The following is a 26,611-nucleotide window of genomic DNA, read 5'->3' on the forward strand; positions in this document are numbered from 1 at the left end:
ACACACAGCTGCAAAGGTCCAGGGAAGAAGAGATAGTTGGCTGGTAGGATTCTCTCTACACACCTGCAGTTTTTGAGCGAAGGCAGTGGGGTTGGTCTCTGCCAGATCAGGCTCCAGGTAGCTGAGAGGGGCAGGTGAATCAGACAGTCTGTCTAAGAGGGGTAGATCTGAGGGATCCATGGGGCCCTGGATGGGGGACTGCGATGGGACCGAGAGCAGAAGAGGGACAAGAGGAGTAGGAGGTGTCTGGGTGTCAGTGAGGCAGGGCAAGCTTGTATTTAGCCTAGTGCATCATAACACTTCAATGATGGATTTATGAAGCTTATGAATAAACATTCTGCGGTACTGATTCTGGTGGGGAGACCCTGAGTAAGCTGCATGCCTAGCAAAATAATTGTCTTAAAGGGAGAGTTCACTCAAAAAAACAAAAAAAATCTGTCATTATTTACTATGATTATAATTTGGAAACAGACAGTTATATAGAAAAAAGGAGTGTACAGTACATTGGTCAAAATGACTCCTTTCATGTTAAACTGAAATAATATGCAGCATATGTTTTTGAAATAACATGGGGGTGAGTAAATAATGACAGAATTTATTTATTTATTTAGGATGCACTGTCGCTTTAAGACTGAAAACAAAAATGTGTAGCATTGTAAATGCATCAGATAAGCTGTGCAATTAGTAACAAAATAAAAATAACCCCATCTTCACACATTTGTGGTGTTTTATTGTATTTTGACTGTACGAGCTCCACATTATCTGAGATAATGAAATAAATACACCCTTAAAGGTGCTGATACTTTTGGGGTTTGACTGGTTTGCACTTACCGCTCCATCTCTCTCATTGCTCTGCGTTCGACTCTGAGGCTGGCTGTCTCTCTTTCTGCTTTTTTCTGAGGCCAAGGAGTTACGAGCACCACGTGGTGGCAGCACAGGTGATTTCCCCTGCGAGATCTGAGCCTCCATCTCCTCAAAGCTCCTGTGAAGAATCAGACCAACACAATTAAACACATGGAATACATCGCCAAAGTACAGTAAATAATTTTTAAAGAGCCCATGAGAATCATGGAGAATCACTGTCCTAGGTCCTCTGCTATTTTCAATATACATGTTGCCCCTTGGTAATATTGTTAGAAAACACGGGATTAGTTTCCACTGTTATGCTGATGATACTCAATTATATATCTCAACAAGACCAGACGAAACTTCTAAATTATCTAAGCTAACCATTTTTCTGTTTCTGCTGGGATTGACATCCTGTGGTAACTAGGATTTACACAAGCTTCAGTCTGGATCCAGAACACCTGAGAAGAGATGATGCCAAGCCCTCAGAGGACCCTGAAGCAACATATAGAACTACCACATTTTGCTATAAGTTTGATTGCATCATATAATAATTGCTGTTAATAGTGTTCATCGTCTGTTTGATTACGTCTTTAATTGATTTTTCCATACATTTCTGCCATATGTACATTAACTGACAGTCACCACTGATAAGCTACCACTAAATATTGTAGAAACTTAATTTGCTGTAAAGTTGCTTTGCAACGATTTGTATCGTGAAAAGCGCTATACAAATAAACTTGAAATGAATTGAATTGAATGAGAATCTAATTCTATGGCTTTCAGTCTGAGTCAATCTATATGATACCTTCTCAGAAAAAAAGGTACAATGCTGTCAACTGGGATGGTACCCTAATGCAGAGAAGCTAAAAGGCACATTTTTGTAACTTATTCACCTCTAAATGATTCATATTAATACATTAAAGGCACATATTGATACTTTAAATAAAAGAACATTATCATAGCTTTTGAAAGGGTACCACCCCAGTGACAGTTTTGTACCTTTTTTTCTGAGAGTGTGGTGTACAAAATCCACCTTTAGCAAATATATTCCTTTAACATAATCTTCATGGTTTTACAGTTGCTCAGTAGCTGACTAAACGGAAATGACTTTTTGTCAACATAACGGAGCAGTTATGTCGTCTAGCAGCAGGTACTAACTGACAGACAGACTTCCTGTTTAAACACAAAATATTTCCACACAGACTACTACTACTACTCTTATTAAGTAATTTCATTGCATTTTTAAGCAATATATGATATATGTCACATATAATATTATATGATTATACAGTATGTATATGTGTGTGTGTGTGTGTGTGTGTGTGTGTGTGTGTGCATTTAGTTTACCCAGTGCAGGGAGAGTTGGGCTCTGAATCTTGCATGTTGGAAGTCTTTGTTGGACTGTCTGTCACAGAGTCCAGCTTTAGATAAAGTGACGGTTTCTTCACCGAGAGAGGCTGTAAAAAACATACATGTATTCAGAAAAAACAAAGCACTGTAATTTAAAATTAGTTTGGTGTTTGTCACACACACACTCGCATTTTTTTTTAGAAAATTTCCCTAAGTTTAGATACTCACAGGTGCGGAGGAGCCAATCTTTTCCATGTATTCAATCTCATAGTCTGTAACTGCAGAAAGGACAATAGAGAAAATGAGAGAAGATATAACAGGTTAAATGTTTTATAAAGGTTATATAGGAATTCAAAATAATATAAGGCTTTCAAAGAATATTCTTTCTATGCTGATCATCGGTTCAGACTGACAGAACCAATATGAGAGTGGCACTATAATTCATCTGCCTCTGTACTACTGACCCAGTTAGTTTCAGGCAGAAACTGCCCTAGGGCGCACGTGGTTCCCTGAAGGTCAAAGGCTAATAAAACGGGTCAGCTTTGGGTCATTTGGGGTTGTAGGCAAACTTGTATCATGTGGGAAATGATCTGATGGGTGAACCTCACAAAACCATTTTACCCCAAAATCAACAGGAAAAAAAAAAAGTTTTTATTTTTAGGACCATTTCTCTTATTTTGGACAGAAAAATCAAGGCTCGTGATTAGAGATAATGTAGTAACATAATAAGAGACTCCTCCACTCTCTCACCATCACTCTGTGCTGGTAAACTGTTCTCATTGACAAAAGCTGTAAAGTCAGTCGGCTGTGGGAGATCTTGGGGGTCAGAGGTCAGTTCCACCTCTATGTCATGTCTAGTCCAATTCTGATTGGTGGAGGAAGCCAGTTTCTCCTCATCTGTGGCGTGATCTTGTGAAGGCTCGGGATTGGCATCAGGCGAGTGCTCCTGCAGGTGATTATGTGTGTGTGAAGTGGAGGGCGAGAGCGGAGAGCACACAGGACAACACTGTTATGATATGAGGTGACAGCGAAGGAGAAAAACAGATCATCTTCACAATGAACATCTGCAGTGACTGTGTGAGTGTAGGTGAATGTACGCTCACGTCTTAACTTACTTGAGCAGATGGCTCAGTAATCTGAGTCCTCTTTGGTGATTTCTTCACTCTAAAAGTGTTACTGTTTAAGAAAACATGACAGAGATTTGTGGTTACTTCTTAAAATATCAATGTAGAACAAAAGACAACATCCAACCATTCTTTTTGTCCAACCATATTTACAATACACAGCAGTTTCTTGACAGATTCTGTACAGATAATGTTCTACTGAATAAATAAAAGTTTTAGTTAAATAATACATACCTGTTTTGTTGTTCTGATAAAGGTATTAAAGAACCTTTTGACAATGCAAATATATTGTAATTCTTACAGTAAATGATGGATCTTATTATTAAGGATTAAATCTCATGAGTTAAGATCTTACTAGTGTGCAATATAATGGATTATTCAGGGTTTACATCATGATTGATGCTTCTATTAGTGGGAAATATCAAATATACAGTATGTTTTTCAGTTTGTAGTTTTCTTGTGCAAATGTGTTTTTTTATTGTAAACATACTTTTTTGCTAATGCAGTCTTTACGAATGGAACCATGGCAAGAAATTAAGACCAACAGATACTAGAGATTATTTGGAAATATGTTTCGCAAGAGTATGGTGATTATGCAGTAAAGATTTGTGGTTTAGAAAATAAAAACAAAAATATCCTTAATACTCCACAGTCTCTGCCCTGACCCAGTTCGTTTTAATCCCTATAGCCCCTGTTAAATTGCTCAGTGACAGATGCCTCACATAACAGAAGCATTTCAAATCCTATTCTGTTGCTGTTGTTGGCACATTTCATAGTTTAAGTGTGATGTAAATATTTCAGAAGTACTGCTTTACTCCTCATGTCAAATCTGAACAGACATTTGTGTTGAAAAAAATAACATTGAAAACCTTGAATTGTGTGAGAACTATAGAGGAAAGTTTGCAGCTGAGCAAAATATATTAAATGGATTAATCTGAAACTGAAGCAAATGATCCAGTACAAAGTAATCCCAGTTTGAAAGTAATATTACTTAAAACTGCTCCTTAATAGCTGTATTAATGAATCAGGGTGTGCAGGGGGTCTTAGAGAGGGAAAATAGTGTCTTGCTCATAGGCACAATAAAAATTCCCTTGTCAACATTCCAGGTCACAGTTTCTGCTTTCTAGCAATAAAACCTGCAATGTTTATTATCCACTAGGCCACCCTAAGGAGGTAAGATTTCTGAAATGAGTCTCATAAAAATGTCTGGATTAGGAATTCATTCAGAGATTTTAGAGATAAACTATCGATCTTCACGTCTAATTCATTGAAAAAAGCATAGTCAACAAAGCTCAACTTGGATCACATGCACATAGTAATGCAATCATACAATGTTTTCTTGCCTAAAGTTTGTACCCCTGTGTGCATTTGCATGACTGAATCGACTGCACTTGTTTGAGGGTCCACTAGATGGCAACACATTCTCATCGGAGAATATCAAACGTGAAGATGGAGGTGACGTGGAATGATGTGATGAGAAATCAGTCATATGTATTAAATAGAATGATAAAACAACTGACAATGAGCTCATGAGTTAAAACATGTTAAAGTGACATTTTATGTTAAGCTATATTATTACTGATGCTGATTTTTCCACCATCTCTCTACTTACAAGAAACAACACAGAGAAGAGACATTGCTGGACTTCCTGTGGTACATGAGATCAACAGACATGTGACAGAGGCTGACAAACAAGAACTAACACCCACTTACATACACACATGTATCTGACCATTTAGAAATATACACAAGAAAATGTACAACAATTAGAAACCATGCACTACAATGGATGACCGGCACGATGATGTACTTTGAAATTAAATGAAATCAGACTTACGATTTGAGAGGCTTCTTCTTGTTTTTGGCAGGTTTGTTCTGGTTGTGATCCTCCAACTCAACAATGTTATCATTGTCATTCTCGGTGTCGTTGGATTTGTCAAAGGTTGCAGCTTTTGGAGGTGAGTTTCCCATCTTATTGGATGAGTTGAAGGGATCGATTGAGCCATCAAAGGAGCCAGGATCAAAGTTGTAAGATCCACTAGACAGGCGAGGAGAGTTGGGGACACCAGTGTTTGAAGAAAATGGATTAAAGTTAGGGTCATCCCACTTGTTGGGATCAAAGTTATATAACCCCTTGGGGATCGGGATATCATCAATGTCATTTGAAAGTGCAGGGACAGGTGCATTGTCTAGCTGCTCTGTCTGTGGTGGAGGGGCCTTCTTAATCCCCAGTTTGGGCTTTCGGATAGGCATCTTGGCCCCTGGTTTCTTGCCTAGGTTTTTAGGAGGAGGAGTATTGCGTGGTGCCTCTCCACTGTCCTCTGAATAGTCAAACTCCAGTCTGACTGGTTGGCGCTTGGTGATTGGCTGTTCCTCAATGTTGATGGGTTGCTCTTTAGCAGGGGAAGAGGCACGAGGCTCCTCTACAGCAACAGGAGTGTCTGAAACCGATGTAAAGTCGGCTTTCCTGCCCAAGACCGGCGAGTTGGCAACTTTACTGCCTCCTGTACGGAATGGGTCAATATTCTCAAAGTTGTCCGGATCCCATTTGTAGGAGGCACTGGGAGGGATAGGAGACTCCTCGTCGGGGACAGTTGGAGCCTCGGGTACTGGATCAGGAAGAACCAGTTGGAGTTGAGTTGATATTGAGCTGGCAGTGACCTCCTCAACCAAAGGTGGAGGACTTTCAACTTGAGACTTTATCCTATTCCTCCGTAGGGTACCAGCAGGACTAGGACTAGGGCTGGGAGAGGAGCTAGGCCTCTCTTGAGTTTGCAAGGGGCTTTCAGGCTGTGGTTTACCTCTCTTTTTCTCCTCTGGTGTGCTATTAGAGGAGACTGTTTTGGGAGAGGTATGCTCTGGGTTTGAGTTCTGCCGGGAAAGAGGTTTCTTCTTTAGGGAACCTGGACGTGGCTTCTTCACTTTACGAAGAGTTCCCGGAGCACTTTCTGTTCCTATGCTGAAGGACTCTGCTCGTGGGTGAATGGGTTTGTCGGAGGTTCCTCCCGAGGATTTGTCTCCTGGGCTCTCTAACTCACCAGACTGTAGGCTTAGAGAGCGGGTGAGAGGCGCTCGACTTGATGGTCCGGGGTCATCAGCAATTAAGTATTCTAGGTTGTAGGTGCCACTAGCAGCTATTGGTTTGTCCTCATCAAAGACTGTAGATTGAGAGCGACTGGGAGATTTAAGCTGATTTGGGTCTTGAGCTTCGCTGGCAGAGATGTCAGCAGTGGAAGCTGTGAAGATAGAGAATAACATGTTACTATGCATTTGAAAACAAATCATGCTTTCAAGCAAATCACAGGATAGTACTCACAGATGAATTGATATTATTTTATGTTAATAACAACTGAAGAACTGAAGAAGGATAGAGTGCAAAAAGTACTAGTATCTTGTGTTAGTTTTGATTTATTTCTAGATCTTTCTTGAAAAAAACTCAGTAGCAATACACTGTATATCCACTAGAGGGAGTACAAGTGCAGTGTTTGATAACAAAGACCACAGTACTCCTGTCTGAGAATAATGGAAGTGAAAAGGCAGCCCTTTCTTGTTTTTTTTTTTTCTAACAAGAATACTGGTTAAAAAAAAATACATGAGGAGAAACAAAACTATTGAATAAAGATTTTAATTAGACCTCAACCTAGACCTAGAAGCACAAACTGACATCTAACCTTTGCATATACCATAGGCATATAACATAGATACTTTGATACTAAATAACTAGATATAGCTACTTAGTTTTCCATAACATTTCCTGGGTTTCAGAGTTAAAAATAGTTAATGGTAAATTCTGTTTTCAGGTTTAGTGTTTACTGTTGCTCTGTGCTATCTGCTATAGCATGCACTTACTATTTATTGTCATTTAATATACGGTCCATTTTTTACTTTATATTAAATATTACAAAATTTGCTCAAAACAAGACACAGTGTCACTATTTGTCAATGTCCTATAATCTTAAGCATTTCAAAGTCCAGTAAACCCTCCTGAAGCTATTCAAATGATAAATAAAACAATTTGACTCCACATAAGGCCATCTGTGTGTGAATTGCGATGGAATGGAGATCTAAACGTACCTGTGTGTTCTTGGGACAATGCCTCTGAGTTGGTGCAGGGGGGCTCTGTTGGGGGCACTGGTGGGGAAGCAGACTTCACAGGGCTGGTGGACTCAGGGGTTTCGAACGCTCCGTCTGAGTCTGAACTCCTGCAGAAGAAACAGTGAGACAGAAGAAGGTCTGAATATATTGAATTAAGAGTTGATTGAATAATCTCATTGAAGTATAAACATCAAGTCTGTTTTGTTTCCATACAACCAAGCTGCATATCAAATCCAGTGCTGATACAGCAAACAACAACATCCATTTATGAGGCAACACATCACAGCTCATATTTACACTACAGGATCAAATAAATTCAGATACACCTTAAGTATATTAAACAATAATTCATCGTGTGCCAGACCTTATAAACAAATGCCTGCATCAGCCTAGTAGGCCCTGGTGGATTATTACAGATGGAAATTAAAGCACTGAACCTGCAGCTAGCTCAAACACATATTATGCTCAGCCATGGAGTCTATTTTTTTAACTACCGAGTATCACAGTGACAGTGCTATTTTCACACATTAACACATTTGTCATTTCAGTCAAGACTGATGATGCCCATTTTGCTTTTTAAGTCAATACAACAAAATGTCGGTTTGTGAAAATTTTTCAGTCTTGGCATCAGCATATACTGTCATACACAAATCTGACACAATATGTGATAGCGCAGGCGAACATACAGCACCAGTCCAAATACAGCAACAAAGGCGCAGCCTCAGACAGATGTGCAGACCCCCACCCAGTCTCACTGCATTAGTCCCTGTCCTTTCTCTGCTGTTATCCCACGCTCACCTCTGCCTGCCTTGGATCATGTAATCATGCCTGGAGGTCCAGCTGAGGCGCCGGAGGAGCCCTAGGGCTGGGTCTGCCCCATCCTCTCCAGATGTCCCTCCCAGCAGTGTGTCCCAGCCCCAGCGAGCCCACTGCAGCGGAGACAGAGCCTGCCACGCACTCACTGCCATATCTGCCACTGATCACAGCCTCACGGTCACTCATACACCTTTTCCCTATTCCCAATGGCAATTCCTGAAAATCTGAAGCTTTGATTCTGTCCCTTTGTGTGCTACGTCCCCTTCTCTCCATCCCTCCCTCTTTTTCAATATCGTACGTTCTCTCTCTCTTCGATCTATCGCTGAAGGTGGGCTTTATCCAAATGAAACCCATTGCAGATACTCGCCACTTGCAGACTCACTGCTTGGCTCTCTCTCTCCCTTTAACACATCCTCAGGCACATTTCCCTCCCCCACGGTGAGGACAGAAGTAGACTTCCCACTCGGGCTGCTGTAATGTAAAGAAAATCTGTTTATATATATATATAATCAATTTTTTTTTTTCCATTATTCCTCCATCTTATTTATTTATTTCTCTCCATCTGAGCTGAAATACCCAGCCGTATTGCAAGTATAGAACAAAACAGGATTTTTATGGTAATTCCATCATGGTTTTCTTCATTTGAACTCATGTTTTCACTATTAGTATCTACAGCAAGGACTTGGCTGGAGTCATATGCTCAGTTTTGCTGCATCAAACTCTGATGAATGTACTGATGCTTTCAGTGCAGTGAACACACCCATTCCCTCCTAAAAAAACCTGCATGTGTTTTGGATGCTAGCCCTCAGCATGGGATGCTAACCAGGCATCTTAACCAGCAACACAATCTAGACCAGGAAAAAATCAGCATAAACCAGCCATCTGGTGTCTTCCGTAGAAATGAATGAATCAAATTTGATTAAAGTATTCTTTAATCTAGACCTGAATAATTTACACAAAAATTAAATTTTTACCGTAGCTTTGAAAATGTTTTTGTAAGGGTCCTGTCTGTCTTTTGTCTACATGATAAAAGTAATTGTGAGTGAACCTGCTGTAACACAAGACAAATTTCAGACTTTGTCTGACAATAAAGTTGTATCGTATTGTATCGTATGATTCTGTATCTGAATAGTGTACACTTTCAAACATGAGTCACATTTGTCAGCATGTCAAAATGGTAGTGGTCTTCCAATGGTGCCAAGTCAAATGTTTACAGTCAATCAACAGTTAATTAATTTAAATACTGTACCTACAGTGTATTTAAAAAAACAGATGCCAAAAATGACATATGCCTGCTAATGTGACGACTGACATGAAATACCCAGCAGTTTATTAGCAAAATAAGAGATTTTCTCTTCATTGCACTGCTAACCTCAGCAGAATGAATGGAAGGAAGTACTCAATATGTTTCCTGACAAACACATACAAAGCTCATACATGCTTGCTGATTGTATAATTTTATTTAAAATACTTAAATGCACGCTAAATGGCAAAAGCCCCTCTGCACTGCATCAACTACTCTATGAGAAATTAGTAATAATGGCTTTTCATTAAAGGTGTAAGTGGATATACTGGGAATGAATGAATGAGAGGTTACAATAATCAATAAGTAAAGGTAAAACCCAAAATCATTGGGATACAATGCTCTAATTTGATGCAGGTAGAGAATTAGAGCAATACAAACAGTATGCTTCTTACAAGTGCTGCGATATATACAGATGGCAAGGAGTGAATTTCAAAAGACTTCCAGTCTAATTTTACAGCTTTCAGTGTGTTAATGACATTGGGTGAGATAATTATCAGTTGACGAGCGTTTCAGCCCATACAATGATGTTTTCACAAATCTGGCAAGCACACTGTTGCCATGGTGACAGTGCTCTCTAGACATATGCTCCCATGTGCTAGACAACGCACACACTGGCAACGTGCACAAAATCCTGACCGAAGCCTCATATTTCCTTCTCTTTCACATAGATCCACATATGCACAGGAAGTCTATTATCACATATAAAAACCCATTTATTCTGTGGTATGGGAAAATAAAATGCTGATTTATTTCTGAAAAGTCTGCAGAGGAAATTAGGTGGAACGCTGTATCATCAAGCTTATGTTTCTCTCGGGGGTTTTAAAAAACTAAGAATGGGTTTTCCACATCCTAGTCTTTTATATTTGAAACTCTCCTCTAGATGGTGGAAAAAAATATATAATGCATCTCTGTTATTTTAATCTTATTGAACATTTTTTATTAATGCTACTGAGACAGGGGTAATTGCAAATTCCAGCTGTAATTTTAAAATGCAGTAAATGAAATAATCAGCATAAGAATCTGCAGATGCAAAATATCTAGTAAACAAGTAAACATCTGCAATAAATGAGTTGTAACATAATGTGAAAAGCTAAAGGAGACAGAAGACATGAGGGACTTTTAGGTAAATTCGTCTGCATGGAGACAGCCAGGCTTGTCTGGCACAGAACAGCACTGCTGGGTTCCAGCCACAGACACTGCTGTGAGCGTGAGACAACCCACAATGCTGTTCAAACAAAGCTAACCTGAACCGAAAGGACAGCTAATAGTCTGTCAGAGAGGAGAGTGATTAAGAAACAGATCTATAATCACATCTGCTAATAATGGTGTTAACATATCACTAACACAATACTCCAGCAGATCATATTATGTGCATCTTCTAACATTCTAATTGTAAGCATAACTGAACTTGAAAAAAAGAAAAAAGCGTCTTGGTAAAAAAATAAATAAATAAATAGTTGTGATTTGCTTATTTTTATGCCAGAGGGTACAGTGTGTACTAGAGATTGAAGTAATAATGGCAGCGGTTGACCAGTAGAGGGAGACAAAAGCTGTGCTCCAACTGGAATTCTAGCATACGACCAACTGGTGTGTGCATGTTATACTATGGCAATTGTAAATATTATGCTAATATTCTATTTCAAACATAGGCCCAGTTTTCCAATCCTAAATTAGAAGTTAACTTGAAGTTTACCTAAAGTAAACTTGAATACATTTTTTCATCCAAAATCAGGAGAGAATATACACATATCTCAAAATTACCAATGGCTATCACAGTGTTTTATGAGGTAATCATTCCTTTTGGCAGCTTTATACCTAGAATTTATTCAACACTTTATTCATCTCTATATAAACTGATTAAACAGTTAAATCACAGAGATATAGAGGCATAATTCCAGGCAGCTCAAGTTGAAGTTACTCTAGTGTGCAATGAACTTTCCCAATCTTGATCATCAATGATTCAGTTCCACATAAGATGTGATGCAAACATCATGCTAACTATATAACAAGTTAATTAGTAATAATAAAATTTCAAGTCAGAAATCTTGCAGTACCACAAAACGGTGCATATAAACAGGACCAAGGTTCCTCAGCAAAGAACTGCTTCCTCTCTGGAGGGATGCAGCAATATTCCAGCTTTCACCACCAGAACTATCAAATAATTCAGGCATACTCTCAATATTTTGTGTGTGCTAGATCTCCTGCAGCACTGAGCTTATTTAATAGTCTCAGAGGCTTTAAGGAGTGATGGAAGACAAGGAGAGAGTATAGCTGGTCATATGCATCACCAAACCGGACATCTCAAAGCTGATTCACCACATGTTGATCTTTTTATCACTAGGTTGTCAAAAGAGATAGTGGATGTCTTATGGACTCATGGTGACATCACACAGTGAGAATACCGTTGAAACAAAAGGACACATGATCGCTGGATGCCCCTATGTCAGCCCTATTGTAACATGTCATGATACTGCATGAATACCAGAATGGTCCTCACAGCACAATAGCATCTCCAGATAACCTGGAAGTCACAGAAGTGGTGGTTGGCCAATAGTAGGCTGCATGCCCAAATATGTTTGTGCAAGTCAAACAGTTGAAAAGTTGAAAGAAAGTGCAGGTCATATGATTACAGCCTTCAGAGTTGAATGCTTAGCAGTGCATCAAATCTCCTGCAGTCTAGATGTTTCCCAGTAGATCTGAATGTCAGTGCTCATGATATGGCATCAGTATTCTGAAGTGGGTAAGGGGAATATAAATATAGAGCTTTTCATTATCCAATCCTAAATTAGAAGTTAACTTGAAGTTTACCTAAAGTAAACTTGAATACATTTTTTCATCCAAAATCAGGAGAGAATATACACATATCTCAAAATTACCAATGGCTATCACAGTGTTTTATGAGGTAATCATTCCTTTTGGCAGCTTTATACCTAGAATTTATTCAACACTTTATTCATCTCTATATAAACTGATTAAACAGTTAAATCACAGAGATATAGAGGCATAATTCCAGGCAGCTCAAGTTGAAGTTACTCTAGTGTGCAATGAACTTTCCCAATCTTGATCATCAATGATTCAGTTCCACATAAGATGTGATGCAAACATCATGCTAACTATATAACAAGTTAATTAGTAATAATAAAATTTCAAGTCAGAAATCTTGCAGTACCACAAAACGGTGCATATAAACAGGACCAAGGTTCCTCAGCAAAGAACTGCTTCCTCTCTGGAGGGATGCAGCAATATTCCAGCTTTCACCACCAGAACTATCAAATAATTCAGGCATACTCTCAATATTTTGTGTGTGCTAGATCTCCTGCAGCACTGAGCTTATTTAATAGTCTCAGAGGCTTTAAGGAGTGATGGAAGACAAGGAGAGAGTATAGCTGGTCATATGCATCACCAAACCGGACATCTCAAAGCTGATTCACCACATGTTGATCTTTTTATCACTAGGTTGTCAAAAGAGATAGTGGATGTCTTATGGACTCATGGTGACATCACACAGTGAGAATACCGTTGAAACAAAAGGACACATGATCGCTGGATGCCCCTATGTCAGCCCTATTGTAACATGTCATGATACTGCATGAATACCAGAATGGTCCTCACAGCACAATAGCATCTCCAGATAACCTGGAAGTCACAGAAGTGGTGGTTGGCCAATAGTAGGCTGCATGCCCAAATATGTTTGTGCAAGTCAAACAGTTGAAAAGTTGAAAGAAAGTGCAGGTCATATGATTACAGCCTTCAGAGTTGAATGCTTAGCAGTGCATCAAATCTCCTGCAGTCTAGATGTTTCCCAGTAGATCTGAATGTCAGTGCTCATGATATGGCATCAGTATTCTGAAGTGGGTAAGGGGAATATAAATATAGAGCTTTTCATTAAAAGACTGAGAAACATTACAGTGTAATGTTGATACAGATATTGTTCACATTGGAATATGTTTCATTTAGATATTTTGCCACTAAACTGATATGAAAAATGAAAAAGAAACAGGGAATTATGGGGTAAAAGAGAGACAAAATAGTATTAAAAAAAAAATAAATCCCAGAAGCCAGATTTGAATGTGCGTTCCCTGAGCGCCACAGCTCAATTCAAATCGTACTACCATCTAAAAAGTTTGGGGTCAGTTATTTATTTATTTTTTTTTTTGTTTAGTTTTTTTGTTACTTTTATTTGGCAAGGGCGCATTAAATTGATCAAAAGTGACTACATTTATAATGTTACAAAAGATTACTGTTTAAAATAATTGACATTATTTAGAACTTTATATTAATCAAAGAATCCTGAAAAAATATATATATTTTATTATTATTATTTATCATTATTATCAATGATAATATGAAATGTTATTTGAGTACCAAGAGAACACATTAGAATGATTTCTGAAGGATCATGTGACACTGAAGACTGGATTAATGGCTGCTAAAAATTCAGCTTTGCATCATAGGAAAAAATTACTTTTTAAATTTATTTTTTTTTTAAAGCTGTTACAGATTTGAATAATATTTATCAATTTAACAGTTTTATCATATTTCTGATCAAATAAATGCAGTCTTAATGAACATAAGTGACTTTTTTGGAAAACATTTTATAAAATCTTATGGAAGATAGGATAAAAGTGCATCAAGTGCATTACAGTGCTTATGCAGAGGTAAAGACAACTCTTGATGAATGGCAAAAAAAAAATTTTATGTAGAAATAAAGGCTTGTATAGGAAATTAAAATGTTGGATTATGAATGCAATATTTTATAAAAGGCAATGCTAAAAATCATAGGAAAAAATTACTTTTTAAATTTATTTTTTTTTTAAAGCTGTTACAGATTTGAATAATATTTATCAATTTAACAGTTTTATCATATTTCTGATCAAATAAATGCAGTCTTAATGAACATAAGTGACTTTTTTGGAAAACATTTTATAAAATCTTATGGACCCTAAATCTTGTATAATCACGATTATTAAATATTAACATTTATTGTTTTTATCCAGTTTTATGGTTTTTAAAAAATATATAAAAATTATATATATATATATTTATATTAAAATTATATATATTAGAGCTGTCAAACGATTAATCGCAATTAATCGCATCCAAAATAAACGTTTTTGTTTACATAATATATGTATGTGTGCCATGTATATTTATTATGTATATATAAATATACACACATGCATATATATATTTCAGAAAAATATGTTATGTTTATATATTAAATATATTTATTTGTATAGGAAATTAAAATGTTGGATTATGAATGCAATATTTTATAAAAGGCAATGCTAAAAGCTTCTTCCACCAGATTCCATTCTGTCATGATGAGCTACTTGTACAGTAGGTGAACTAAATGGCAAATCTAATAATACAAAGCTTTTAGAGTTGAGGTACAAACTCCCACATAAGCTATGCAGGTACTGTTATGTAAGAATTCTCAAAAGGGGATTGCATAAGCCAAACTTTAGACGCTAAAAGCTATGTTAGTCATGGCTGAATGAGCAGCACTGTATGGTGCTACAATACTTTTACTTAAAGCACAGACCTCATGAGCAGGTTCAAACTTTCCCATCATCCCCAGCTGTGTTGCCTAGAGCAAGAAGTTCCAGGTTTTTTTGAACAAAGGTCAGTTACAACAGTAAAATAACCATTGTGGCCAATAGGATGAAGATTAAATACAGTAGAATACCTTAGATGTTAGAATGTGTTTTATAAACAAAGACACACAATTGGTTAATAGACTATTTTAAAGGAATAGTTGCACAAACATTTTTGCACATTTGTGTCATCATGTAATTACCCTCATGTTGTTTTAAACTTGTATGGGTTTATTTCTTAAGTGGAACACAAAATGAGCAGAATGTCTGAACTGCTCTTTTCCATACAATAAAAGTGGATAGGGACCAGGGTCTGTCAAGCTCCAAAAAAGGTCAAAAGAGGACCATAAATGCATAATAAAACTAGTCAGTATGGACTTGCACACTATACTTAAAATTTACTGAAGCAATATGATATGAATATGAATATGAAGGCTTTGTGCAGGCTGACTGAAATTTAAGTCCTTATTTACTAAATATTTGGCCTTGAAAATCTGAGCTCACCATTTACATTCATTGTATGGAAAACAGCAGCTTAGGCACTCTACTATATATCTTGTTTTGTGTTCCACAGAAGAAAGAAAGAAATAATGTGTTTTTCTACTGCAAATGATGACAAAATGGTCATTTGGGTGAATTATTCCTTTAGATTTACAGCAGGCTTATACCACAAACCAACAGGCATATAGAAACACCACTTCACCTATACAACATGTTTGTCATGATCAATGCCATTCTGCTTTTCTGAATGTCTACAACATAAATAGCCTCACTCTCTCTCTCTTTCCCCCTCCCCATTTTCTCCAACACATCTCAGTGTTCTATTTCAGCAGCATCTCTCTCATTCTCTCAATGCTGCAGCATTAGCCTCCATCCCCCACAAAAACACACATCTCTCTCCTATTAAATACAGTCATTACTCCCCCGTCCAGACGTCTGCAAGCCCGCCAGACTGGAACACACACGTCAATATGCAAAAACACATACAGAGCCTTACTACCGCCAGTAAACGGCTAATGTAAATAAACATCATGTCTGATTCTGACATCACAAAGACACAATAACAATCCCCTCCTCCTTTGTGTGTGCCGTTTCTCTGACAAACACCATACTTATTACTTATTTCTCACAGCACAGGCATCGCTGAAGGAATACTCACATGCAGACTCAAACCAGGTGAACAAATGCCTGCACTTGAAATCAACAACAACAACGACAATGAGGTCGTCAAGAACCTTCCTATCTGCTCCTCTGGCTCTTACTCACATGCTCTCGGGACGCTCCTGAGAGGGACAGGGGGGCTGTCCGTTCTCAGCGGACTCCACTGCTCCCATCCTCTGCTATATAATCTCCACTGGCACCCGTCTCCCTCCTCCTACCCCCAAGCTGCGCCTCCCGTTTCTCCACGTCTCTCGTCCTGAGGGCCCTTGGGCTGGCGTCAGACACACGCTGCTTTGCTACAGTAGATCCGGAGCAGATGGCATTAGGGGCATACAGGCACCCCGCTCTCAGCCCTCAGCATCCCTTCCTTTCGCTCTCTCTGACTCCTTCTCCGTCTCTGTCTACATCGCATCAGGGGAAGGCTGTATCTCTCTCTGTATCCTTGACAACAATAGAACAGGACTGCTAAGCCTTATGGGTAGAGATGTGGAAGGATGCGAAGAGCAAGAGAAGAGGGAGGGAATAAGCGATGCTCCTGCTCTCTAGTTTTCAACTCTGTCTTCTCATTGGCTTGTTGTGGCGTTTGGCGAAGTGGCTGTTGGTTTTCTCCATAACCCCTCCCTCTCTAACTCTCTCACTCTTTCTCTCTCTCCCCAGGGAACGGAGTGCTTTAAAAGATGAGCAGCTTTTCCCTGTCGATTTGAGGTCTCTTGTGCCGATCAGCACAGTGAATGCAAACAATAGCCGACCACACGCCAAGCTGAAAGACACAGGTCTCTTTTTCACACACCGAGACACAGAAACTGAGGCATGCGGTCACTCCTGTCTTTTGTTATGCAACACCTTTTATAGTTTCTCTGTTTCGCAACACCTTTTATAGTTTCTCTGTGTTTCTATTATTTTTTATTGCCCTAAATCACACAACTAACTCTCCCCTGTGAAAATGGAGTGGCATTGCAGGTTGCTCACATTACAGAAATTAACTGAATAACTTAACCCTAAGGGTCTGTTTGGGGTCTGAGAAACCCTAGGGCATTTAGTAGCATCTTGAAAAATATACTTAAAAAATGAAGAAAAAAGGAAAATTTCCTCACCATCATCTGATGAAAAATTGATTATAGCATATTCAATATTTCAGCTTGATAACATGCATCAAACATGAAAAATTTTACATTTCTTCTGTACATAATTAAAAATGCAATGAATTTTTACATACTAAGATTCTTTGATTCTAGAAAGTGCATTTCTACATTGTGAGGGTTAAAGCTTCAGAAATGTCTGTCAAATGGGTTTTGATGGGGTCAGAGGAACATATTTAAATAAATGCCCATCATTAAATCAACAGCAACATCCAAACAAATCAACTAATAAAGTATAAATTAACTGCATGTACATCAGACTTGAGGAGTCTCTGATTTACAACTGCTGTTCTTTCATAGGTGTCAAATCCTTCTGTTTGCTCAGGTCAAAGTCATGATATATCAACCCCCCTTGAGAACAAAAAGACACGGCAGAAAGCAGTCATCAGTCCCAATGTCCTCAAATGACAGATATATTCAAAATCACAATGAATATGTTATGAAAGGGTCTGTAGGTATGATCTGGAAAAATGAAAATGAGAATGAGAATGAAAATGAGACAACTCAAAGAAAAGTGATTACGAGCCTGAAGGGGAGCAGTAGCGATTCACACAGGTCGAGCTAATCCATATTGATTTACAGCATGAGACAGCAGCAGTTGTGGGAAATTGGGACATTGGTGGGGGCATCTGAAACATGAGGATTATAACTCTATTGTTCACTCATGAGAAAGCAGAACAAAGAGCTTTTCGCACAGATCTGCCTATTCACTTACAGTATAGAGCCTGAGGACTGTACACAGAGTAGGGAAAGTCTTCATGGCCCAAAGTTAACTGAAGCTTTGTTATGTTCCTGTGTTTGTATATGGCATGGATATGAACCACTAAAACAGAGCTTAGCTAGCCTAAGTTAAGATGAACCTGAAACCTGAAAGTGGGCAGTGACTCTTCAAGAAAAATGCACAAAAAAATCGACTGCACAAAAAAAACACAATAATATTATAAAATACAAGATAAAGTATTTCATAAAGCATTCATTTTTCTACAGCAACACTATCCAGCAAACAACAGCAGTGGATAAGGTTTCAGAGAGAGTGAACGTGGCTCCTTAATGCTCGTTGAATTTTCATTGAGCTTCAATGGCGTGGTGTGAATGTGAGGGAGTAGTGGTGAAAACTCCTACAAGCCTCATAATAACTGCTCCGTTATCTGAGAATTTGTTGACTAATGGTCCAAAAAGAAGGTGGCAGTTAATAATTAATATTAATAATCAAACAAAGTGTAGTAAAAAATAAAATCAAGACATGCATTTTTTAAATGTACTTTCTTCAATAAATGGTATGCTTATATGAGCATAAAATATCACGGTACAAGTAGCAAGGTAAATAATGACCCATATGCCTTTAGCCCAGAGAAAAAAACTGGTACTAGGCAGGAAGAAAAAACGCATTTATTCTACAAGTCCACTGCCTGCCATTACCAAAACTTTTTGAAAATAGAAAATAAAAAGCAGAAAGTAAAAACATGCACCAGTACACAAAGGGTGATAATAATGTAGCTTGAGGGTGTTCACACAAATGAGATTCAATGGCATTGTAACGTAGTTTGTAGTCACGGGAAGAAGGAGGCGGGAACCGGCGAACATTCAAAGAAACTTTAATGATAAAATAAACACAAAATAGCGCGACAGCCCCTCGCGGACGACTGTCGCGCACCAAAAGAAACCAAAACACAAAATAAAATCCAGGCCTGGTCCTCTCTCGTCCAACACGGTCGTCACTCCTCCCTTTTATCCTTCCGGAGCTCCTCCGTGAGACTCGAGACCGGTGAGTGGGTGCAGGTGTCCCTCATTAGCAATCACTCCACCGGCCTCGCTCCGTTCCCACGGCTCTCGGCCCCGCCCCCACTCGTCACAGGCATGTTCAAGGCTCTAGGCTAGTCAAGGTCACTGGTTCTGTAGCCAACCATCCTAATGCTGGAGACCGCTAGTCTGTTCAAACCTCTCATCATATTATGACTTCCCTTCTCTCAGCTCAGCGATTTAAGGACATATGCTTTATTACTTCTAGAAAATTCTGTGCCAGCAGAGGAACACAGTGTTCTACAGCATCTATATGCAGCTTTTGTTTTCTTCTCAGCAGAAGCCAGGGGCTACTTTTCTCTCACTCTGATTTTTAAGAGCAAAAGTGCTGAAAAAACACAGCCGTCCATGATAAATTATAGCAACAGTGAAGGGGTTTTTAAAGACCTGTCACCAATTTAATGGTTGTCTGTGTCAGACAGCTGGAAGACATGTGACAACTCATTATTTTACAATAAAAGGCATTTACAACAATGCTGTCACACGCAGAGTGAAAGTGTTTAGTGTGTACTGACAACTTCATGCTCAGACGCAGGAAATTGAAAATTAAATTTTCAAGCAGTGCAGCCACTGAAAGATATTGCAAAGGCAGGTTTTTTTTAAAGATTCATAACATGGGCTTTTAGTATCTAGGCTGAACTAACAGTCAAATATGAGTAAGGAGAGCATATTTAGTTATTTCTTTTTGGTCTGGGAGCCATATTCATATTTGCTATGAATTATCAATCTGTTGTTTTTTTATTAATTTGCTAATGAACATGGTAAGTTAAAAGACCATAAAACCCTTCAGTTTGCCACCAGTATGATGAATACAGGTATATAGGGCAGCGGGCTACATTTTGCCAAGACAAAAGTGTAAATGTTGACCTAAACGTGTCCTAAAAACTGAACTGTACTGTGTTCAAATACTGGCAACGTATATATACAGTAGTGAATACAAAATCATACATAATACAAATGACCTTCCAAAAAGAAAGAAAGAGAAAAAAATGTGAGAGTGTGAGAGAAATGATAAAGACGGAATGCCCTTGGTAGTTGTTTGCAGAGGGGACAGGCTTCATTCCCCTAATGGATGTTTTATGTTGAGATGCATCAAGCTGGTGCCCCAGGGCATCAGTTTATATTTGGCTGGATGGTGGTGCACTTCTGAAATAAATCTCATTATGCAAATGCTGCGTTTTACATGTAAGATTTTAAGATTAGGTTCTTGCATCTGCATTCTGCATCCCTTTATGGGTAGATAAGATGTACCTTTGAGGGTACTGCACCAGCTACAAACTAAAGGTACAATTTTTGCACATTTTTTTCCATACAGTGTAGTTTTTCCATACGTTTTTAGGCTGTACTGTATTCCTGTTCTGATGTGTGTTTACAAGCTGTGTGCTGCAGTGGGCAGCAGAGTTCAGTTCCAACACTGAAAGAAACACATACACACTTTCTCGCCCTCTGCTGTTTGATAGAAGAAATGCAAGCTGAGCTCATCGCTTGTCAACGTGGCTGAGTCATCCTGCTCTCTATCCAAACACTGCACAGCCTCCGATTGATGTAAAAACGTTTACAACAATGTGCACAAATGGAAATGAGTCACCTACTATAGTAGCAGCACACTCCAAGACAATACAGTATCTTAAAGCAACATAGAGAAGTGACTTCAACCACTAAAATCACCTTGAAACTGGGTTAAAATGAAACTATCTACAAAAGGGAATTTAGTCCTGAGAAAAGGCTAGAATCATTTGCTCAGGGATGACACTTGGTTTGACATTTTGTTGTATAACAAGTGGATGTAATGACTTTCAAACATTTTAATCATGAATTAAAAATGATTTTAGGGCCACAATATTCTTTATATACAGTGCTGTAAAGATGCATACAAAGCCTGGTGCCAATAGTCTTCATGGTAAATTAATTTCTGGGTGCTTCAATTCTTTCAGACGCAGAGGAAACAGGGTGTTATGAGGTACTCTGTGTACAGTTCTGTACATACAGTACATACAGTGTATGTCACAAATCCCTCAGGATCATCACTGCTATTATTATCAGCAGCACAGTCAACAAAACAAAACAGTCAGATCTATTTAATTAAATCTAATCAGTATTCATAAATTCTCACCAGTTTGATAGTTAGGAACAGACTAAATAGATGAAGAGCATTTGCAAGCAGCCTCATGTAAACTGTATTGCCCACGCAGGGAGGGCATATGAGTGGCAAAATCATCCAAGGATCTTAAAATAACCACAAAGCAAAAATAATACAAACTAAATTTGAGCGTACAGTATCTCTACACATGTGGCATCCTCACAATCTTCTAAAGAAGAAAAACTGTACACTGTTAAACAATCAGTTACCACACTCAGCAAATGATCATATCCTACCTTGCTGAAGGCTCAGAGTGCTGGAGCTGTTGGATTTGAGGAGGCACAGGGGCAGCAGGGAGAGCCTCGGGTAGACCAGAAGGAGCAGGAGCAGGAGAAAGGGTCTGAGGCTCAGGGGGAGCCCTGTCCGGAGGGGTAGGGGGCGGTGTGGGGAACTCGACTGTGTCCTGGAGCAGGTGGGCAGGGAGGGCAGGAGCAGTGTCGTGCTGTGGTAGGGGTGATAAGGGAGAGGGGACAGGCTCACTGCTCTCAGCAGCCTCTACCAGAGGAGACCTGCACAACACCACAAATACACAGGCAAACACACACACAGGGAATGGTGAGGAGAGACGCACCTATGAAATCGTTCATATAAGAACCATTATCATAGTACACAACAGAAATAAGGTTTTTTTGCTATCTCAGATTTCAGACATCAACTAAGCAAGATTTTTATTCCATTTATTTATTTATTTATTTTAATTTTATTATTATTATTATTATTATTAAACAACAATTCTCACAACTAAGCAAAATAAATAAATAGGCCTAGACTACCATTCAAAAGTTTGGAGTCAGTATGATTTTTATAAAATAAATTAATAATTTTATGGAGAAAAGAAATTATTACAGTAACAATAAAGACATTTATTCAATTTATACAAAGCATTTATACAAAAGGTTTATATTTCAAATAAATGTTGCTCTTTTGAACTTTCAATTTATCAAAGAATCCAAAATGTATCCGTTTCTGCAAAAATATTAAGCAACTGTTTTCTACATTAATTGAGCACCAAATCAGCTTATTACAATGATATCTGAAGAATCATGTGTGATACTGAAGACTGGAGTAATGACTGCTGAAAATTCAGTTTGCTTTTAGAGGAATACATTACATTTTAATAATTAATTGTAAGAGAAACTGTTATTTACAATTTTAATAATATTTCATAATAATACTTTTTACTGTATTTTATTTTTTACATGCTCAAATAAATGCTGTGTTAATGAGCACAATAATCTTTTTTTTTAAAACACATTAAGTTTTAAAAAATTACCAATTCTAAACTTTTTAATGGTAGTGTATTCATATTTGCTATGAATTATAAATCAATCAGTTGTTCTTTGATTTGTTCACTAATGAACCACATAAGATACATGTTGTATATATAAATTTATACAAAACTTACAACTTTATCTGTACCTATCAAATTTCTGATACAAAAATAAATCACATAATGATATATATCATTCCTACCATCCCTACTCCACTCTCGGCAGGGAAAAAATGGCAATAGCTGAGCAGCATCACAGACAAAACCTAATCCAACAGGCAGAACAGCAGACAGCCCTTCAGCTGCTCCTGTCAAGGGGTGTGCCTCATCTCATTTCACATACTAAAAATACAACTCACTCCACCACACAGCCTAAACAACTGTACATAGCACTGCTCTATCTCATCAGAAACAGTTGTAGACAGTTTGCAGAATTGCCCTCTAATCAGGTCTATGCACGCATCAAAGTATTACGATCCTATCCTTCCTTCGCTTTAGCCGGATAGTGGGAGATTGCATGTTAGACATAACCACAAACCACAACTTTAATGAACACAACAAAGTTTCAAATGCACCAGAATTAATGGGAAGAGCACAAACACAAAATCTAATCTCCCAGGAGCAGCTGTGTCCATAGGAATGAGTCCAGACATGGTTTTTAATAGCAAACAGACTGTACTAAATAAAGGCAGCAGGGGGGAGCTGGAGTTTTAGCAACCATAAAAATAACAACGTCACTACTGTTAGCACAGCCGCCATACAGCTTTTCACAGTCCTAACTACAGTCTGACTGACAGCAATATTTAAGGCATAATTAGATAAGTACAGTGTGGTTAGGTTTGAGCTAAGAGGGGCTGCATCATACTGTTATCTTTATAATAAATGCAATTATTAAGGCCTACTGTCTCGTTTTATAATGTAAAATTGTAAAACACTTTGAGTAAGAGTCCCTTTTCAAAGCATCACTAACATAATTGTGTTCCGTTAACACAAAATAATTGCAATGGCTAATAATTGTTGCCATGGTAACTGTTGCTTAGCTCTTGTCACGCATCACAAGGTTTCCAAGCCACCTCTCTCTCTCTCACACACACACATCCACACAGGAGCCAATGCATCCACACAGTTTCATTTGTTCATAAAATCACAAGTAGATTTATAAAGTAGACTGAAATGAAAAACAAATGTGGAATAAGCTAGCTAAATGACATGGAATAGTTTGGAAATGACATATTCATCTGCCCTACATAAAATGTGTGAAAGCTGGGAACACAGAAGCCTGTTGTATGTGACCTATTTAGTAACTTTGTGGTTGGCACTATAAAAAATTAGCATGAGCTCTCAAATTTAACATTGCTGTGCTTTCATTCAGCTGTTGTGAGTGAGGCGCTAACACCAAGACCAAGTAAAACTTCCTTGCAACTTCCTAAATAACTACAGAAAATAAACATTCTCTAGTTTTCACTGAAAGGTAACCGAAGGCATTTTATAGGCTTTTATTAAAATCTGCAGTTATCTTAACAAGATAATATTAGCTTGTACATGTGGAAAGTTGGTAGCTAGCCTAAAACATCTGACTAAAACCATCAGGCTATAGTTTTGCACTTTATTTCATTTATATACAAAGCCTCAAAAGCCACATAGTTCAAAATACCATCTCCAAAATAAAATAAAGTAAATTCACATGCCACAAATGACATGTATCACAGCATTGTATGGGTTGATGTCTAAAAGCGGGTTTAGTACAGCAACACAAGTTGTCTACAGAGGTGTTTATCGCACATTACCAAGAGCAAAGGTATCTTAACTGCACCCATAAAGTCCTGTGTAATCTACTTCATTCCTTACAATAACGGAATTTAACCTTCTGTCAACACAGAGCAAATCATTATCATCAGGTGTCAAATAGAGTGAGCAAGCTAGCAAATTTGAAAGAATGAGAGACAGACTTCACAACACACACTTCCTTCTTCCCTCCCTGTCTTCCTACTGTCCCTCCCCCCATCTATCCAGTGAGATCATCACAAACCATCTGTAATCAACATCTCTCCAAATATCCACAAGGCTGTATTCTCCAGCAATTGACACTATTAGTAAAATTCAAAAAAGAAACATGTAATTTTAAACAGCAAAGGAGGTTTAGCAGAACTCACCCGAGATCAGCACCCAGAGTAAAGTGTGTGACTATTCTTTTAGGCAAGCCACTCAAAATTCCTCAGGCAGCCACTTCACACTCCCTCTCTCTTTTATTTCTTTGTATCTCTCTCTTTCTCTGTTGACTATATCTATCTATCTACACACACAGTAATATTCTCAACTGGATCGGCCCTGAACTATGGCTTTTGTTCCATACTGACAGACCTCTTGGTATGACCTCATGTGAGGGCGTTGGTGCAAATAGCAAACACATATGCATGCTTAAGCAAGACACGTGCACACACACACACATACTGACAGCAAAATTCCTTTAGTCCACATCTGTGGCAAGCAACAAAGAGTGGGCCGTTCAGGGATACTGGGACAAATGCACACAGTCAAAGTTTCTCTCTCTTCTTTCCCCTCATTCTCACTCCCTATCACTTTGTCCACCACTCTCTCTTTCCTCTTATCTTTCTTTCTCTCCGGCTCCGGCATGTCTTTCTAAATGAGGTGCTAGGCTAAAATCTCTGACTGACAAGCACCAAGTGCTCCACTTTCATCTGTTGTGGCTACTGCAACAGAGCAGATATAGACTCAAGAGAGGGAGTGGGGAGTAATGACAAAACGAGAGCAAATAAGAAAGTCCCCAAAAGGAAGCTAAGTGTACATTGCAATGCTCCATTCTAAACACGTGTTCAAAAATATTCAACAAATGGGTCTTTGGACACCCATGTAGTAATTACTTATTGGAATAATGCCTGAAACTTGGTATTATGAGTACTTCCTGCATCTGTTTGCCTCTTTAAGATGAATCGCTTGATGTATTCCCCAATTGTACGTCGCTTTGGATAAAAGCGTCTGCAAAATGAATAAATGTAAATGTAAATGTAGTAATTTGGTTCACTTGAGCAATGAAACAGACAAAACACAAAAAAGTGACGACCCCAGATGCAATGCATGACCCTTCTATCTATTATGCCGTTCCCTGGACCTAAACACAACTACTTTGGCATCCTGTAGTCTACATTAAGGGGAATTTCTTTGCGGCAAGTAGCAACTAACTCAATAACAAACCAAGGAAGTGGTAAATCATTTCATGAAAGTGCATAAGGAGCATTTAGGAGGTCTCACCTGCAGTCTGGTGGTTCTTCTGGCTGCTTAGTAATAGGGGTAAAACTCTCCTCAGGTGCAGGGGGAAAACTCTCCTCAGGAGCAGGAGGAAAACTCTCCTCAGGAGCAGGAGGAAAACTCTCCTCAGGAGCAGGAGGAAAACTCTCCTCAGGTGCTGGAGGAAAACTCTCCTCAGGTGCTGGAGGAAAACTCTCCTCAGGTGCTGGAGGAAAACTCTCTTCAGGAGCTGGAGGAAAACTCTCTTCAGGAGCAGGAGGAAAACTCTCCTCGGGTGCCGGGGGGAAACTCTCTTCAGGAGCAGGGGGAAAATATTCTTCAGTTGGGGTTCGGAATTCTAGATCAGTCTGAGGAGAACGGAGGGTCTCAAATGGTCTAGAGAGAAAATAAACAAAGAAGAAATTTTGCTCAGTTTGTCTCAATGAAAACTCCTTATAGCCTGTATGCAAGTGTATGTGTGGCGCTCAGATATGTGAAGCCCAGTGTGTGTTTGTGCGTGGGTATGAAAGGATTCTTTCTTGCCCTAAAGGGCATGAGTTGATGTCACTGTTGAGGTCACCCTCAGGAGATAATGGGCTGTAGTACTTGTACTTGGCTCCATTTTCACTCAAAACGTCATGTGAGAATAAAACATACTTTTTTGTACCTGTGCCAATGAAAAGCACTACATTTCTTTCTACATATTTGTGAGTGCAAC

General features: G+C 38.6%; 1 protein-coding gene across 1 annotated transcript in view; it reads right to left on the minus strand.

Moving 5' to 3' along the window:
• The window catches only part of LOC107708061 (uncharacterized), a 48,678-nt gene that overhangs the window by 10,953 nt on the left and 11,114 nt on the right, over positions 1 to 26,611 (minus strand). The window contains exons 4-13 of the mRNA XM_016512212.1: positions 25,918 to 26,289; positions 21,614 to 21,886; positions 7,398 to 7,525; positions 5,161 to 6,559; positions 3,315 to 3,375; positions 2,950 to 3,205; positions 2,428 to 2,477; positions 2,197 to 2,306; positions 832 to 982; positions 64 to 198 (exon numbers count right to left, since the gene is read on the minus strand). Of these exons, the coding sequence (XP_016367698.1) occupies positions 64 to 198; positions 832 to 982; positions 2,197 to 2,306; positions 2,428 to 2,477; positions 2,950 to 3,205; positions 3,315 to 3,375; positions 5,161 to 6,559; positions 7,398 to 7,525; positions 21,614 to 21,886; positions 25,918 to 26,289 (2,935 nt within the window). The remainder of the gene's footprint in view (positions 1 to 63; positions 199 to 831; positions 983 to 2,196; positions 2,307 to 2,427; positions 2,478 to 2,949; positions 3,206 to 3,314; positions 3,376 to 5,160; positions 6,560 to 7,397; positions 7,526 to 21,613; positions 21,887 to 25,917; positions 26,290 to 26,611) is intronic.

Source organism: Sinocyclocheilus rhinocerous, unplaced genomic scaffold (genome assembly GCF_001515625.1).
Source record: "Sinocyclocheilus rhinocerous isolate Xijiao unplaced genomic scaffold, SAMN03320098_v1.1 scaffold1243, whole genome shotgun sequence".
NCBI lineage: Eukaryota > Metazoa > Chordata > Actinopteri > Cypriniformes > Cyprinidae > Sinocyclocheilus > Sinocyclocheilus rhinocerous.